The following is a 17,373-nucleotide window of genomic DNA, read 5'->3' as shown; positions in this document are numbered from 1 at the left end:
TAGCAAAGTTTGCACCAACTCTCGAGGTGAGAAAGGGCAATGCACGGTACCGTAGAGGCTAGCAAAAATGTGGAAAGGTAAGAGTGTATATAATCCATGGACTCACATTAGTCATAAAGAACTCATATACTTATTGCAAAAGTTTATTAGCCCTCGAAGCAAAGTACTACTACGCATGCCCCTAGAGGGATAGATTGGTAGGGAAAGACCATCGCTCATCCCCGACCGCCACTCATAAGGAAGACAATCAAAGAAACACCCCATGCTTCAAATTTGTCAGACAACGGTTACCATACATGCATGCTACGGGACTTGATAACCTCAACACAAGTATTTCTCAATTCCACAATTACTCAACTAGAACGACTCTAATATCACCACCTTTATATTGCAAAACTATTGCAAGAAATCAAACATATCATATTTAGTGATCTACAAGTTTTATGTAGGATTTTATGACTAACCATGTGAATGATCAATTCATGTCATCTCTCTAAATAGATATAAGTGAAGCAAGAGAGTTTAATTTTTTCTACAAAAGATATGCCCATGCTCTAACAAATACTCCCTCTGTCCGGAATTATTTGTCATCAAAATGGATGAAAATGGATGTATCTAGAACTAAAATACATCTAGATACATCCATTTCAATGACAAGTATTTCCGGACGGAGGGAGTATAAGTGAAGCAAAAGAGCATTCTACAAATGGCGGTTTTCTATGTGAAGAGAAACAGGCAATCCAAACTTCAAATGATATAAGTGAAGCACATGAAGCATTCTATAAAGCCATACTCAAAAGATTTAAGTGAAGTGCGATGAGCATTCTATAAATCAACCAAGGACTATCTCATACCAGCATGGTGCATAAAAGAAAAGTCAAAACTAAATCCAAAAGACGCTCCAAGATTTGCACATATCACATGAATGAAACGAATCCGAAAACATACCGATACTTGTTGAAGAAAGAGGGGATGCCTTCCGGGGCATCCCCAAGCTTAGACGCTTGAGTCTCCTTGAATATTTACTTGGGGTGCCTTGGGCATCCCCAAGCTTGAGCTCTTGCATCTCCTCCTTTTCCTCATATCGAGACCTTCTAGATCTTCGAACACTTCATCCACACAAAACTTCAACAGCAAACTCGGTAAGATCCGTTAGTATAATAAAGCAAATCACTACTCTAAGTACTGTTGTGAACCAATTCATATTTTGTTTTTCCATTATAGCTACTGTAATATAACTTTTCCATGGCTTAATCCACTGACAAAAATTGATAGTTTCATCAAAACAAGCAAACTATGCATCAAAAAGAGAACCTGTCAAAAACAGAACAGTCTGTAGTAATCTGAACATTCACCATACTTTTGGTACCCCAAAAATTCTACCCAAATTAGGAAAACTAAACAATCTGTATAGAAAGACAGTGCAAAAAGTTACAGAACCGTTTGACATTCCAGTAAAACATGTAAAATCGCGCACTACAGCCAAAGTTTCTGTCTTGCACCGCACAAACCAACAAGCATTGTAAACATCCTAAAGGCAAACCTTGGCACATTATTTTTGCAAGACAATGGAATTGTACAAGGGGATAATTATTTTTGATGAAAAGTTTCTGTAATTAAGATTCACAAAGTTTCCGTGAGCATGAACAAAGTTCAAGGAGCTCTCCCACTTCAACAATGCTTGTCTTTGTCACTTTCACTTTCCTTTTTGAAAAGTTTTGTGTTCCCCTCTTTATTTATTTATTTGTTTTTAAAATTTTATGAAAGCACTCAACAGAAATAAATGACTCTCTAAAACTTCTAGGTTGTCTCCCTGGCAGCGCTTTCTTTAAAGCCATTAAGCTAGGCATATAGTGCTCAAGTAATGGATCCACCCCGATCCCAAGGTATATCAAAGACAATTTTAATTAACAATGATTTGTGATTTAGTAGTGAGCACAAAGTAACATATATCAAGCAATAACGAAGTCTAACTCTCTTCCTATGCATCGGCATTCATAAAAGAACAATTCATGCACACGAAGTAAAGGCCAATGCATAGTATAAACAGTTTCTTGCAATTTTATCATATTGGAAACATAGAGAGGTGGAGATATAGTTCCTCTCTCATAATAATTGCAAGTAGGAGCAGCAAGCGCATGCATATTATATCTATCAAAATCATCGTGTGTAGTAGTAAAATGCAACCCATCAATATAATCCTTAATAAGCACAAACTTCTCCGATATAGTGTAGTTTGGAGAATTCAAAAAGATAATAGGACTACCATGCGTGGGTGCAATAGCAACAATTTCATGTTTAACATAAGGAACTATAGCAAGTTCATCTCCATAAGCATAATTCATATTGGCATCTTGGCCACAAGCATAGCAAGCATCATCAAAAAGGGGTATTTCAAGAGAATCAACGGGATCATAACAAATCATAGCAATCATCCTTCGGTAAGCATGAAGGGGAATTAAACAATGTATGAGTTGAAGAGTTACTCTCAATAGAAGCTGGGCACGAGTAGCTAATCCGCTCTTCCTCCTTTTGTTCTTCGCTCTCCTCATCATCTTTTTCATCTAATGAGCTCACAGTTTCATCAACTTTTTCTTCCATAGACTCCTGCAAAATATTAGTCTCTTCTTGGACAGCAGAGACTTTCTCAATAAATGCATCAATATGGAAATTGTATTTATAATTCTCATAACAATATTTAAGTATATCAAAATTTTAAAGTTTGTAAACAACATCATCAAGATTTTCACACTCTTTAAACATAGATTCAATCTCATAAGCACCCATAAAAGCAACAAATTCTTCTATTTGTTCCACATCATAGTAATCATATATACCATTAGCATAAGAAGCCAAGGTTTTATCATCATTGAATTTGCATGAAAAGGGAAGGTGTGGAGCCTTCATCCTAGAGCAACAAGTATAATCATATCTCAAGCATAGTTGACGAGCATACCAATGTAACATATGAATTTGATCCCATAATAGTTTCCCTTTTTGTGTCAAGCAGTAATCCCTAAAGTATTCACGTTGATCCAACGTGTCTCCCATAACATAATTGAATGGGGTTTTATCAGGATTATCAAAGTAGTACATAATATCTTTCACATAATGAGCATCGAGGGTTTTAGGAGGTTCCCCATCTCCATGAGTAGCAAGTAGACCTAATTTTTTTGGTATTTCATATTCCATATCAATAACTAAAGATAGAGAACAACTTAGAATAGCAAATAAAAATTACTTAGTGATAAAGCAAACAAGCACACACGAGAATATTCACCCCACAGTATGACCCCCCGGCAACGGCGCCAGAAAAAGGTCTTGATAACCCACAAGTATAGGAGATCAATTGTAGCCTCTTTCTATAAGTAAGAGTGTCGAACCCAACGAGGAGCTAAAGGTAGAACAAAAATTCCCTCAAGTTCTGTCGACCACCGATACAACTCTACACACGCTTGACGTTCGCTTTAACTAGAACAAGTATAAAACTAGAAGTACTTTGTAGGTGTTGTTGGATAGAATTGCAAGATAATAAAGAGCACATAAATAAAAAGTAGGGGCTGTTTAGATAAAGAAGCAATAAAGTTAGTATAACGAGTGTGGAAAAGTGGTGGTAGGAGGTGAAATTGTCCCTAAGCAATTGACTACTTTACTAGACCGTTAGCAAGTTTTATGTGGGAGAGGCATAAGCTAACATACTTTCTCTTCTTGGAACATATGCACTTATGATTGGAACTCTAGCAAGAATTCGCAACTACTAAAGATCATTAAGGTAAAACCCAACGATAGCATTAAAGCATCAAGTCCCCTTTATCCCATACACCACAACCCCCTTACTCGGGTTTATGCTTCTGTCACTCAAGCAACCCACTATAAGCGAAACATGAACGTATCGCAACACCCTACAGCGGGAATCCCTCACGCTTGCGCGACACGGAGGGCACAATAGGACAGCAATATAACCACAAGCAAATTAAACCAATCATAGCAATTCACCATTAACGATAGGACAACGAAAATCTACTCAGACATCATAGGATGACAACACATCATTGGATAATAATATGAAGCATAAAGCACCATGTTCAAGTAGAGGGTACAGCGGATTGCGGGAGAGTGGACCGCTGAATATAGAGGGGGGAAGGTGATGGAGATGTTGGTGAAGATGACGGAGGTGTTGGTGTAGATCGCGGTGATGATGATGGCCCCCGGCGGCGTTCCGGCGCCACCGGAAGCATGGGGAGAGAGCCCCCCTTCTTCTTCTTCTTCCTTGACCTTCTCCCTAGATGGGAGAAGGGTTTCCCCTCTGGTCCATGGTCTCCATGGCGTGGGAGTGGCGAGAGCCCCTCCGAGATTGGATCTGTCTCTCTGTCTCTCTCTATTTCTGCGTTCCGGATTTTGCCCTTTCACCGTTTTTTATATTCACAAAGATCCGTAACTCCGATTGGGTTGTCCTTTGGACACGATTTTATATCCGGATATTGGCTTTCTTGCGGCGAAAGAAGGGCATCAACCGCCTTGCGGAGTGGCCACGAGGGTCAGGGGCGTGCCCCCTGCCTCGTGGGCCCCTCGAGCATCGTCTCGCGTTGATTCCACTTCTCAAAATTCACATATATTTCAAAAAAATGTTCGTCCATTTTATTCCGTTTAGACTCCGTTTGATACGGGTTTTCTGCGAAACATAAAACATGCAACAAACAGGAACTGACATTGGGCACTGGATCAGTATGTTAGTCCCAAAAATAGTATAAAAAATTGCCAAAAGTATATGAAAGTTGAATAATATTGGCACGGAACAATAAAAAATTATAGATACGACGGAGACGTATCACAGCACGCAGAGGAAACTACGGCGCCGACGTCTGCCCGACCTAGGTAGGCGGTTGTCACCAACGAGTCGCGTAGAACGCGTCGGTATTACCACGTGATGCCGGCGACTTTTTCTTCCCGTCGGCCAGGTACTGCCGGAGACGGTGGTGGCGGCGGCGGCGGCGGCGCGAGAGGCGGCGGCTGAGGCGACGGGATGATTGGATTCGCCCGATCTTTTTTACTCGAACCGCACGGGCGGGCGGGCGGGCGTACACCTGGCGCGGCGCGGACAGACGGTTATACGCGACAGGGTCGTACGGCGACGCGGGCGCGCGTACGGCGGGCGGGTATTTTAATACGCTATGTCAAATGACCGCCCTATCCCTTATACATTTTTTGGGGAGGGATGGGGGGGGGGTTGTACCGAAGTGCACCTCATAAAGCAAACCGCCAGAAAGCAGCCATTTTTCCTTTAAAAATTTCCTCCATAGAGTCCCTGTTCAAGAATTCATCCGATTAACCAGTTAACTTACCGATTAATCCCTACTCTTAGGGTCACCGGGTAGCCTATAAACCGATAAATCGTCCGATTAATTGATTAAATGGCCGATTAACTTGCCGATTAGCTGATTAATCTCCTACTCACCAGACAATCGAGCAGCTACCAGTTAACGATTTCCTCAACAATGCATAGAGTAGTGCTGAATCTGAATCAATGACCTCCAGTAGCTCTGCAAAAACTCCACAGTAACATGAGAAGGCGGTATTTCTTTACCATGTGCCAAATCTGATCTCAACTGCCATATCCGCCACACAAGCATGATAACCATGCAACGTGATTCTTCTGTGCACTCTGACAAAACATGCAAGAGCCTATCTTTCCCAGTATCAACCAAACATGCCTTGGAGGGAATCGGCCAACACGGACGCATGAGATCCCAGAGGCAAGCCGCGTGGCTGCATGTGGCCAGTGCAAGGAACGAACTTTCATCATCAATTCCACAAATCGGACATGTTGCTCGTGTAGCTATATGATGAAAAACTTTACCCATATTTGTTGCTAGTGCCCTGGTCGAGGCCTTCCAAGCTGTGACCTTCATTTTGTGTGGGACTTTAGCTCTCCACAGAAGCTTCCATAGCTCTATCACCATTAGGATGCGAACTGGACGCGCCGCTCGCAAAGTTCAATTCATGATCTTGCATGGCCAGCCTATATGCGCTCCGGACAGAGAAGTTCCCGCTACGGCTACGCTCGGGTTGCCATGCAATAGTCCTCGCGCTTCTTGGGGAAGTTCTTAATTTTAGAATCTCATTCACATCTAATGGCCAAAAGCGGTTACTGAGTAGCTTGTACATTCCAAGCTCTGTTGTCATCCAAAAAATCAGAAACATTGTTCAATCTACAGTTATGTTTAGGGGTAATCGGATGGAAAGATGGGCCACGTGGAATCCAAGGATCTTGCCACGTTTTAATAGAGGAGCCATCGCCCACTCTCCACTTCACCCCTTTTTTGAGAAGCTCCAATCCATGTTCAATACCTTTCCATACCGCGGAAGCCTTACCTGAAAAAACCGTATCCATGAGATTACCATTAGGGTAGTACCTCGCTCGCAACAACCGCGCACATAAATTGTTAGGAGAATCCAGAAGCAAAGTTGTACTAAGGTTAAGACACTTATTTTGAGACGGAGGGAGTAGTAATACATTCAGGTCCTTACGATTCTATATGTTGCCACAAGCTTCCATCATCGTTGGACTGGCCGCCAGAAAAAGTTTATTTCCTAAGCTTCATTTTGCAAAAAGTTTCAACGAATTTTGGACTTGTAGATAATTAGCTATGCTGTTTTAAATTTTCAGGGCCTTTTCTGCAAAACTGTCAGTTATTTAAATTTGACAGAATTGTTCTGGATAATGTTTTGCATAAGGTTGGATACGTGGCAGTCTATGATTTGTCGTTACCGATTCAAAATAAAAATTAAAACGTAACCGTCAGTTCTAGATCCAACTGCCAAAATCTAAACGTACCGATTCATTTAAGTGATCTAATCGAACATGTTAGATCTAGATTGGAAGGCTAGGGTTTTGTTGGAGCTCACCAGGTGCTAGGTCGTTGGAAAGTCACCGGAAAACTCGGGCGCAGTGTGGACGGCTCGGATGTGGACGAACTCGACATTCCGGTGCTCCCTAGCGGCGGCGAGGTGGTCGACGAGATGCGGACGACGATGACAATGCTCCTGGTGGTCATGGCTGTCGCCGGGGTGGACATAATCGATGACAAGGGCTTGTCGGAGAGGGCAACGAGTTTCCGGTGATGACAGGCTGCTAAAAACGAGCGTGTTTGGACACGTGGCTGGGTCGACAGATGCGCCCAAGTGCTACCTCTTGAGCTTGCGTTGGTTTTTCCCTTGAAGAAGAAAGGATCATGCAGCAGAGTAGAGTAAGTATTTCCCTCGGTTTGAGAATCAAGGTATCAATCCAATAGAAGACAACGCACAAGTCACTGAATACCTGCACAAACAATAAACAACTTGCACCCAATGTGATAAAAGGGTTGTCAATCCCTTCACGGATACTTGGAAAAGTGAGATCTGATAGAGATAGATAAACTGTAAAGTAAATATTTTTGTTATTTTTGGTTTATAGTTCTGAAAGTAAAAGATTGCAAAATAGTATATCGAAAACTAGTATGATAAAAAATAGAACTTGTATGATGGAGAAGAGAACTTGTATGATGGAAAAGAGATGCGGGGGCCATAGGTTTCACTAGTGGCTTCTCTCAAGAAAGCAAATAATACGGTGGGTGAATACATTACTGCCGAGTAATTCATAGAAGAACGCATAATTATGACAATATCTAAGGCAATGATCATGAACATAGGCATCATGTCCATGTCAAACGATTCTGCATCTACTGCTATTACTCCACACATCGACCGACTCCTGCCTGCATCTAGAGTATTAAGTTCATTAATAACAAAGTAACACATTAAGTAAGATGACATGATGTAGAAGAATTAACTCAAGCAATATGATGAAAACCCCATCTTTTTATACTCGATGACAACAATACAATACGTGTCTTGCTGCCCCTACTGTCACTAGATATACAACCGGTCTAATCTGCTAATATTAGCAGAATAACTATTCTGATAACACTTTCGCACTGCATGCTCAACGCAAGTGCACATCATTGTTTGAACTAAGTGTGCTACAGTACTCAGGCGAGTGAACTTCCCGTCGCAAAAAAATTGCACGCTGTGTTTTTTAGTAACTTTTTCACTCTAGTTTTTTAGTTTATCGGAACAAGGCGTGTAATATACAGTTGAAAAGTCATGGATTAGGCGCAACTTCTTCATGTCGAACACTCTTTGAGATTTCTCGCGGTTTAAGAGCAATTTTGAAAATGGTGCGGCGCACGACGAGTGGTAGCGAGTGTTTTTTCGCGTTTTTTCTAAACTTCTCGTCGGAATGAAGCAAATGATACACCGTTGGAAAGATATCATCGAGGCGCATCTTTTTAATATCTATTATTTTTTCTAATTCGTTACGGTTTAGGAGCAGTTTTATATTTAGTAAATTGTGGAATTGTGTTTTTCGTATTTTTTTGCAATTTTTGGTACTGTTTTTGCTTCATCTTTTGAATCTCTTGTCGAAACGAGGCTTATAATACGCCGCTGGAAAGCTACGGACGAGTCGCAACTTCCATATGTTAAAATGCTTTTGAGATTCCTTATCGTTTTTAGTTAATTTTAAAAATTGTGCGGCTGATGACGAGAGTCAGACGTCATTTTTTACTATTTTATTTGCAAACCCTTGATCGGAATGATTTAAATTATACGCCGTTGGAAATAGATCAACGAGGCACAACTTTTTCATGTAGAACACACTCTCTAATTCCTTACGGTTTAAGAGCAATTTTAAATTACCGAAATGCGGACACTCTATTTTTTCGCGACATGAAAATCATCGTATGTACTGCATCAGACAGATAACCGTACTGCTTTTAGATTGAAAACCGCACTGCATCATACAGTCAAGTGACCTTCGTTATTTCTTTTGTCTTGAGTTTTTTATTTACTTTTTAGTCTGACACCAAATGAGCTGCATCCGACAGCCAAGCGCACCGCAGTTTCTGATGAAGTTGATTGATCCCGAAACACACAATACCTCGTGGGATGAGTGCAGTGCACATCAAAGCAAAAGTGAACCGCGACACAAATCAAAGGGGACCGCATGACTTTTGTTGTTGCTTTCGTACTAATTTTTTATGAACATGTCCAAAATGAATTACCGAGGCTAGTGTACTGCATCTTTTTTTTGTAAAACGCTTTTTAAATTTGCATGGTTGAGGTAAGTTAACTACATTATTATTTTGTCTTTTTATTTTCATTTTCTAATGAATACATTTTGACTGCTGAGACAACGCAAGTGTACTGCATCAATGTTTTTTTGCAGAGTGAGCCATAAACGTTTGTTACAATGAACTGCACTATTTTTCTTTAATAAATACGGGGCGCTGATCATATACAGGATGCCACCGGCAACAAAACAAGTGCGCTGCATAAGCAAAGTGTTCTTTTTCACTACACAAAACAAAACAGAGTGAACCGCAAACATTGTTATCTGCTTCTCTAAATGAACTTCATTTAAAAAACTAGTGTTAAATTAATCGGCGAACCACATGTACGGTGAATCTAATATCCGGTGTCCAGGGGCAGTGAGACCAGATCCTGTGGTCACCGGAGTCCACGACCACCAACGAATCGGAATCTGATGGTTGCACTTGGAAAGGTGGTCGTCCGGCGCTTCCCTGAGTCGACTGACGAGAGGAAGTAAGGGGAGGAGGGGGTCATGGGCCGGCGAGTTCAATAGTAGACGAGGTGGGGATCGACAGAACCACAAAGGTTGACACGGGAGGCCGGGGGATCCGAACCTTCCCGTCTCCGCCACGCTGGACCTCACCGGCCCTCCCATCTGGCCACAAGAGCGGGAGGGCGCAGATTCGTGGGGAGCAGGGCCACGCAACTGCCGTGCTGGTGGTGGTGGAATGTGGTGGCTGCGACCAGGAGGGGTGGCGCGCAGAGGAATGCATGGGCAGTGGGGAGGCTCCACATCGGGAGTCACGGGGGAGCTGCTCGCTGGGGAAGCGACGAGCTGGATCCGTCGACGGCCAGCCGGGGGGGTGGGGGTGCGGGGGAGAGATGTTGGCCGGGCGCCGACAGTGGAGGGAGGGAAGGTGGGAGGAGGAGGCGGAGGACGAAGAAGGTGGGAGGAAGGGGGTCGGGCACAAATAAGGTGGGAGGAAGGGGGTCGGGCACGAAGAGAGAGCAGAGGGGTCGTTTTTTGGGTGAGTTGACTTTTGTTTTTCTTTTTGTTCTGCTCGAGTGGGCGGTGAGGGAGGTGTTAGCAGAATAAGAAGTTGGTGTTATCAGAATAAGAGTCTTAAGGTGTTATTAAAATAGAAATGTTTAGGAACGGCACGCCGGCTGAACCATTGCGCCGGTCGCTCGCTTGCACAGCGTCAGCCACATGCGTGACTGAGCCCATCCCCACCGCCCAGCCTCCTTTTTCTCCCGTTCCCCCTTTTCATCTTATCCTTCCACGCATCTTCTACTCCATCCGCTTAGCCCTCTTTCTCCTCTGCTCCATCCCCACCTACCTCCTGCGCTCAATAGCCATGGATGAGCTCCACCTTTTCCATCGCCTCTCAAGTGCGACCCCCATCCCCTCCCCCACAACACCAACCTGCTTCCAATCAGGGGCGTAGCGCCGCTGCTGCTGTCTAGAGGCATTTGGCAGCGCGAACGTCGACGTCCTGCGGCATGCCGGAACCGGTGAAGCCACCGTGCTACAACCGACGAGGTGTCGTGCTTCCATGGCATCACCACGTCGACCGGTGTGCTGCAACCGTGTTCAGCACGAGCTGGAATAGGACGACGTGGATGTTGCGACCGCGGTCACCACGGCCGCATGCTGGGAACCGGCATGGCAAGGAGCTGGAACCGGCACCGGATTTTGTGTTTTTGCTAGAACCGGCATGTTATTTTGCTGGAAGTAGCTTGATTTTTTTGCTACAATCGACCCTGGAGCTTTTCCCTGGTAATTTTGCTTTGCTGGAACCGGTGCATATTTTTCCTGGAAGCTAGTATTTTTTTGCTACAATAATTGGAGCCTTCTTTGCTGGAACCCATGGAGACGACGGCCTGCGGTGCTGCATCCAGGGCTCGCCAGCCACCACGGTAATCATCGGTTTTTGCTACAACCGGTGTCAAAATTTGCTACAACCGTTGTCGATTTTGCTACAACCGTTGTCGATTTTGCTGGAACGGGCGCTCGCTTTTGCTGGAACAGGTGACCGAGATGTTACGACGGTGAGATCTGACCAACGAGCTGTGGCATCAGGCGTCAGTGGCGACGAGGATGATGGCGGGATATGGCCCCCGCCATCGGAGCTGCAATTGTTGCCACCGGAGCTACAACCACGGGTGTCGATGTTACATGTGTGGAGCTGGCCACCGGCGGCGACCATCGGTGAGGGGCGGCGATCGGCGGTGACCATCGGCGGGGTGGGGGGGGGGTGCGACCGGTGGTGATTTGAAGTTGGTCGCCCTCGCTCATCCATGGCAGCGGTGCCCGCTGCTCCTTTTTTTCCGCTGTGCTTGCGAGATTCTTTTTTTTTAAGAAAGGAACCGCACAAGAGCCCAATCTGACGGCAACACGTGCTTGCATCGAACGGTTGGGGCTCGACCAGCCCAAACGGTTCAGCCGGTGCGCCGGCTCCTATAAGCATAGACCAACCCTATATATATAGATAAATTATATATATGTATATATATACTCATGAAATTCTACCACACATCCTTGATTGTAAAATAAATAAAAATGACTAGGCAACTACTTCATCTAGCTGCGTGCTATTTTCTTGCGACGACCACTGCAAACAACCTGCAATACAATTGTCAGCGCAAATCCGACTCCGAAGCCTACACCTACGAAAAGCCACAACACGATATCATCAAATAGTGATCCTTCTGGCACGGGAGTCGGGAGCAACGAAGATGGCGAAGGCACGAATGTAAGGTTACATTTCACAAGAAGTGGGCATCCGTACAACCCTCTGTTTCCGCCCTGGAACGAGCTACTGGTGAATGTGGAAAACTGACTGCCTGAAGGTATCCTCCCACTGAGATCATTGTAGGAGACGTTGAGCCACTCTAGGGTCGTCAACGTGGCCAGCTCCTGCGGAATCTTCCCCGTGAGATGATTCCATGAGAGGTCCAGTGACTCCATCCGGGCCAACTGACCGAGCTCGCGTGGGATCTTGCCACTGAAGGCATTGCGTGACAAGTTTACCACATGCAGTAATGTGAGGTTTCCGATTGATCTTGGGATGAAGCCGCTGAACTGATTGCTCGACAGATCAATCACCACCAGCTCAGTACGGACATTTGCCACCCTCATGTATTGTTGTTTCATGGCCACATCAACCGCCACCTGATAAATCGATCTTCCATCTTCCACAAGAACTATATTATCATATTCTGCAACTCCCTTTGGGTCCCAAACCATGGAATTGAAACTCTTGAAGAAATCTGGTGGTAGATCACCACTGAAGCCGTTTCCTGCAAGATCAATGATTTGTACACGGGAGAAGAAACGGGCAGTCGAATTGTTCCGCACAAGAGAAGGGATGCTCAGTGGGCCATGAAAATTGTTGTATCTCAACACAAGTATCTGGAGCTCCTGTAGCTGACCTAACCATACAGGAAAAGAGTCCACGAAACGGTTCCCTCCAATGTCAAGAGCTAGCAAGTACTGGCACCGAGCCAATGATCTCGGCAGGCGCCCCTGGATGTGGTTTCCATGTAAGTCTATCAGCCTCAGGTTACATGATTCATCGATATCGTCAGGCCATGTTCCGTTAAGGCGATTTCCCCTCAAGTTCAACACAGCGAGTTCATGGCAACCTTTGAGCAAATAAGGTGGCACCAACCCACTGAAATTATTGCCGGATAGGTTGAGTATTTGGAGAGCACGATAGCCCGACTGACATTCTGAGTAGGGGATAGCCCCACTCAGTTCATTGTTCGCAAGGTTGATAGACAGGGCGACCTCAAACTGTTGGAGGAAATTGCTTGGAGGGATGGACGAGAATTTGTTGTTTGAGAAGTCAAGATCGGACGCACCTAAAGGGAAAGGCACAGCGCCACCGAGCATATTGAAGCTAAGATCGATGGATAACCTTATAGTAACATAGTGTTGGGGCTGACCCACGGTGGTGAAGTGGTTGTGAGAGAGGTTCAAGGAGCTCATGTTTCTCCAAATCCAGTCAGGTATTTCACCATGAATTTGATTGGAAGAGAGATCCAAATATTGTAGTTCAGGTAGATATTTAACCACAAGGGGCAACCTTGTTAGGTTACAACATGCTAGGTCCAGGCTAGAAAGACTGCTATTACTATAAGCTTCGACTTCATTACCATCCCCTGAGGCAGATAACAATGGGTTATAGGAGGCTGATATCTCACTGAGGTTCCTTAGCCTCAAGAATGTGTTTAGATCCAAGGTACCCGTGAAATTGTTGTGCTCAAGTTCCAGGGTCTGAAGAGCAGTGAGATACGAAAATGAAGTTGGAACTGCACCTGTCAACTGATTGTAGCTCAAGTCAACCAAGGTCAGTGTAGCTGATGGATTTTGGAATTCGTCAATAGCACCAGACAGTTGATTTGCCTCGAGTTGCAGTGTCTGCAATGCTGGCTGAGTGAACAAGGATGCTGGAACTGTCCCCGACAGTGAATTATTGCTTAAATCCACCTCTGTGAGATGTGGGTACATATGTCCATCAAGAGGAACCGGCCCTGTCAAAGAAAATTGTGTTAATCATGAAACTGGTAGACAAGGACCGTGTAACTTCAGATCTAAGAGTATTTGTTTTCTACGAGTATTTCTTAATTTGCAGTCACTTGTCATGACCTCAGGAAATTAAGATGACAGCAAAGAAAACAGGGAAGCTTGGCCCATGTGGTTGTTAAACCCTCCGGATGTTGCTTGCATCTTGTAAATTTTGGAAGGAATAAAGCATGCCGATTATCTTGAAAATATCACTGTCTAAAATAATTGTCAAATAAACCATACGATAAAGCACAAGCTCTGTAGTAAAAATGTTTAAGGAATAATACTCTAAATATTCCCATGGAACCCCTTTAAACCAAAGACACGCTAAATTTCTAGTTCACGAGTATTTGATATAACATAGGTAGTTTTTGAAATTTACACAATACAATTCTTTTGCACAAATTATTATTTTTAGATAATGGAGAATAGCACCTCCACGGGCTCTCCATTTAAAGGTGCACACACCCCTTTCTGCAAAGTCTTGAAAAGTTTAGGTTTTTAACAAAGTAGAGTGCTAACTAGATCAGGATACACTAAAACTCAGGTAGAACAAACACACTGTTAACCGGTCACTCTTTTTGGATATATATAAACTAAAACAGGGAAGTATTTACAGCTGTCATTGTATAATATTTGATAGCAATGTGATGTGCCTAAGAAAATGGCAGGATTCATCTGGCCCACATCGATTCCCCCTCCTTGTATCTATCCAAATAACGATATAACACACTTGATAGGTAGATGATTTAGCAAGCTGCAATCTTTTCAATAGTACCAACTTACCTGTGAAGTTGTTGTTGGCGAGCGATACGCTTTCAAGTCGTGTCAAGCTTGTAAGCCATGGAATCTGCCCAGACAAACCAGAATGCTGACAGTCCAATATGATCAAGTTTGTCAGATTGCTGAGGGCCCAAGGTAGCCTGCCGGAGAAGCTGTTCACACTGATGTGTAATTCAGTGAGTGACATGAGGTTCCCAAAGGAGTCGGGGAGGGGCCCCATGAGGTTCATCTCTGAAAGGTCGAGGACCATGAGATTCTTAAGCCCAGTGATCCCAAGAGGGAATGTTCCAGGCTCGAAGTTGTTACCACCGAGCACAAGTTCTCGTAGAAAAGGGAAATTGGAAGGAGTGAACAAATCAGGCAGAGGACCGGTTAAAGAATTTGCACCAAGATAAATCACCGTTAGAGAGTGGAGGCTTGATAAGGATGGGTGGATTGGACCAGAGAGGCCACACCAGCCTAATCTAAGGATCTCAAGAAGAGGGAAGTGGCTGGCAAGTGCCTTGAAGAACTCTGGTGTTGTGCTGGTTATGCCACCACCATCGAGATGGAGCTCCTTCAGCTTGCTAAGGTTGGCCATTATGGTCGATGGATGGAGATCAAACTTCATGCCAGTGTTGCCAAGGTCAAGGGTGACCAGGTTGGTTAGCCGTGAGATATTCACTGGGACCTGAGAAACAAATTTGCAATGTGACAGGTTGAGGTAGGTCAGCTGTGTCAAGCTCTCGAAACCATACATCAGAAGCTGGGAGCTGGTAAACCAGTTGGAGGCAAGGTTGAGGTACCGGAGAGAGGTAAGCCTGGAGAGGGAAGCGTGGAAGTCGCCGACATACAGGTTCCGCTCCGGGAGGTCGAGTGCAGTGACCCTCCCGGTAACATTGTCACAGCCAACGCCCTCCCAGCTGCAGCAGTCTGTGCCCTCTCTCCATGATGACAGTGTCGTGGTGGCCGATAGGTAGGGACTGCTGAAGTTGAAGGAACGCTTCACCCCGAGGAGCGCGGCAGCCTGATCCTCGCGGCATCGTGCAGGGACCTGCTGCAAGGCACTTCTGTTGACTGAAATGGCATGAGAGCAATGTGGAAGTAGAAGGATTTCTGCAAGGAAACCTAAGGTCACCAAGAGCGAGGTGAGATGAGTAGCCGTGCGAGGCATTGCAGTTGGCAAATTTAGGAGAAGACCAGTTCTATATCTATACTACTTCCCTGCATATGTGTGTGTATATATGGTCTGAACTCTGAAGGTGGGTGGAGTAGTTGGCACAGTGCATTGACTGAGCCGCTGTTTTCCTCTACTCTCCGGTTTATCTGCTGTATGAACAACAAAAATGTCTTTGCCGCTGGCCCCATGTTTGTGTTAACAATTTTAGCTTGACGTGGAAAATTAGTCACCGGTCCGTGTCCCATTCATGCTTTGACTCGAGTCTTCACGGGCTGCTGCCTCGTCCGACAATTTGGTTGACGGGGAAAGCTAGTCAAGTACTATAAACGACAACCCGTTCAGCCATCTGTAGACCATGTAGTCTTCTTTGTACTCCATGGTCATCAAATGACAACATGGGATCACATGGACGGACCCATCTGGAGTTCAAAGCTACTGCGTGTTTCCGTTCATCGATCTCATCGAATACAACCGTGAAGGACTCATAGGTCACATAGCACACGCGGGGTTGAGGCATTACAGCTGGTGATTCTTTTGGATTCACTGGAAGACGAGATTGACACATATACAAGTTCTCTGCATTGTACTCCCTCCGAGTATATATATAGGGTTATATATATACTCGGAGGACCATGTGTGGACCACCGCGTCTTTTTTTCTTCCAAGTTATACCGTGTGTTTCGATCATCGAACACGTACAAACGTGAAGGACCGTGCAGCTGCTGTAGGTCGGTTTAGCCCAGACCACACGCAGTGACGAGATTTCTTATTCCCCGCGTAACGCGGTGGAATGTTTTTTTATTAAGGGGTAAGAGCATCCACAGCGGAAAAATCCGGTCTGCCTCTGGACGAGCCACCCGGATGTGTTTGCAAGCACTCACCGGTCATGTCTTAAATTTTTTTCATCACATGCATGTAACTTATATCCGGCACCCTATATTCATACTATGCATGCAACATAAGAGCTACTCTATGTGATAAACAACGCACAACGAAATCGGCATCAAACGGACAATCAAATGCACATAAATGATCTGTACATCACCCAAAAGACCATCGGAGTTCATCGCCGGACAAGTTGTTAACTTCAACAACTAAAAAACAATAGCTTATGGTTTGAGATCAGTTACCCACGGCTGCACCTACAACTTACCCAAGTGCTAGTTCCTTTGTCCATGAACAACAACGGAGTCGAGTCAGATGACATGTGAATTCTTCAGTGATTTGACCGCGTTGCAGCTTCCAGTGTGTGATCGATCCGTACCTGGCCGCCATGGCCGCCGTTGGGGTTTGCTTATTGATGGCGACGGCCGTGTCATGGGCGTGCTCGCTGGGTAGGTGTAGGCCGTCTCGACGACTTGCTCGGCATGAGTAGTGTCTCGTTCAACAGGGCGAGCTCGCCGAAGAAGGTGGCACGGCGGCAGTGGAGCCTAAGTGCGACGTCGAGACGCTCTCGTCCCCTCGCTCCTAACCCTCGTCACCGCCACCACCTCCCCTGCTCGATCCCGGCCGGAACCGGCGAGCCCCGCCAGCGCGCAGGCCAGATCCGGGTGGCTCTCCCCCCGCTCCTCCCTTCCCTCCCTGTTTCCGCCCTTGCGCCGCCTCCCCGGGAGGCGGCCAGGGCGGCCAGCGCGCCTGCTCCCTTGTCCTTCACCACACATCATCCCTCCCTGCCGCCCCCGGCTCTGGCCCGGGTGGTGTCGGCGGCGGTGGGATCTTCTCTCCCCGC

The 17,373-nt window shown here is 45.3% G+C and overlaps 1 protein-coding gene across 1 annotated transcript; it reads right to left on the bottom strand.

Annotated features, from left to right (window-relative positions):
• Positions 1-10,853: 10,853 nt before the first annotated feature.
• On the bottom strand, positions 10,854-15,650 carry LOC123138935 (receptor like protein 22-like). Its single transcript, XM_044558783.1, has 2 exons — positions 14,489-15,650; positions 10,854-13,668 (listed from the first exon to the last, which is right to left on the bottom strand). Exons 1-2 carry the CDS (start codon positions 15,636-15,638, stop codon positions 11,714-11,716), a joined length of 3,105 nt encoding a protein of 1,034 aa, XP_044414718.1. The 5' UTR covers positions 15,639-15,650; the 3' UTR covers positions 10,854-11,713.
• Positions 15,651-17,373: the final 1,723 nt, after the last annotated feature.

This window comes from Triticum aestivum, chromosome 6B (assembly GCF_018294505.1).
Source record: "Triticum aestivum cultivar Chinese Spring chromosome 6B, IWGSC CS RefSeq v2.1, whole genome shotgun sequence".
Taxonomy (NCBI): Eukaryota; Viridiplantae; Streptophyta; class Magnoliopsida; order Poales; family Poaceae; genus Triticum; species Triticum aestivum.
Note: the sequence above shows the minus strand (reverse complement) of the source record. Positions and strands in the feature narration are given on the sequence as shown.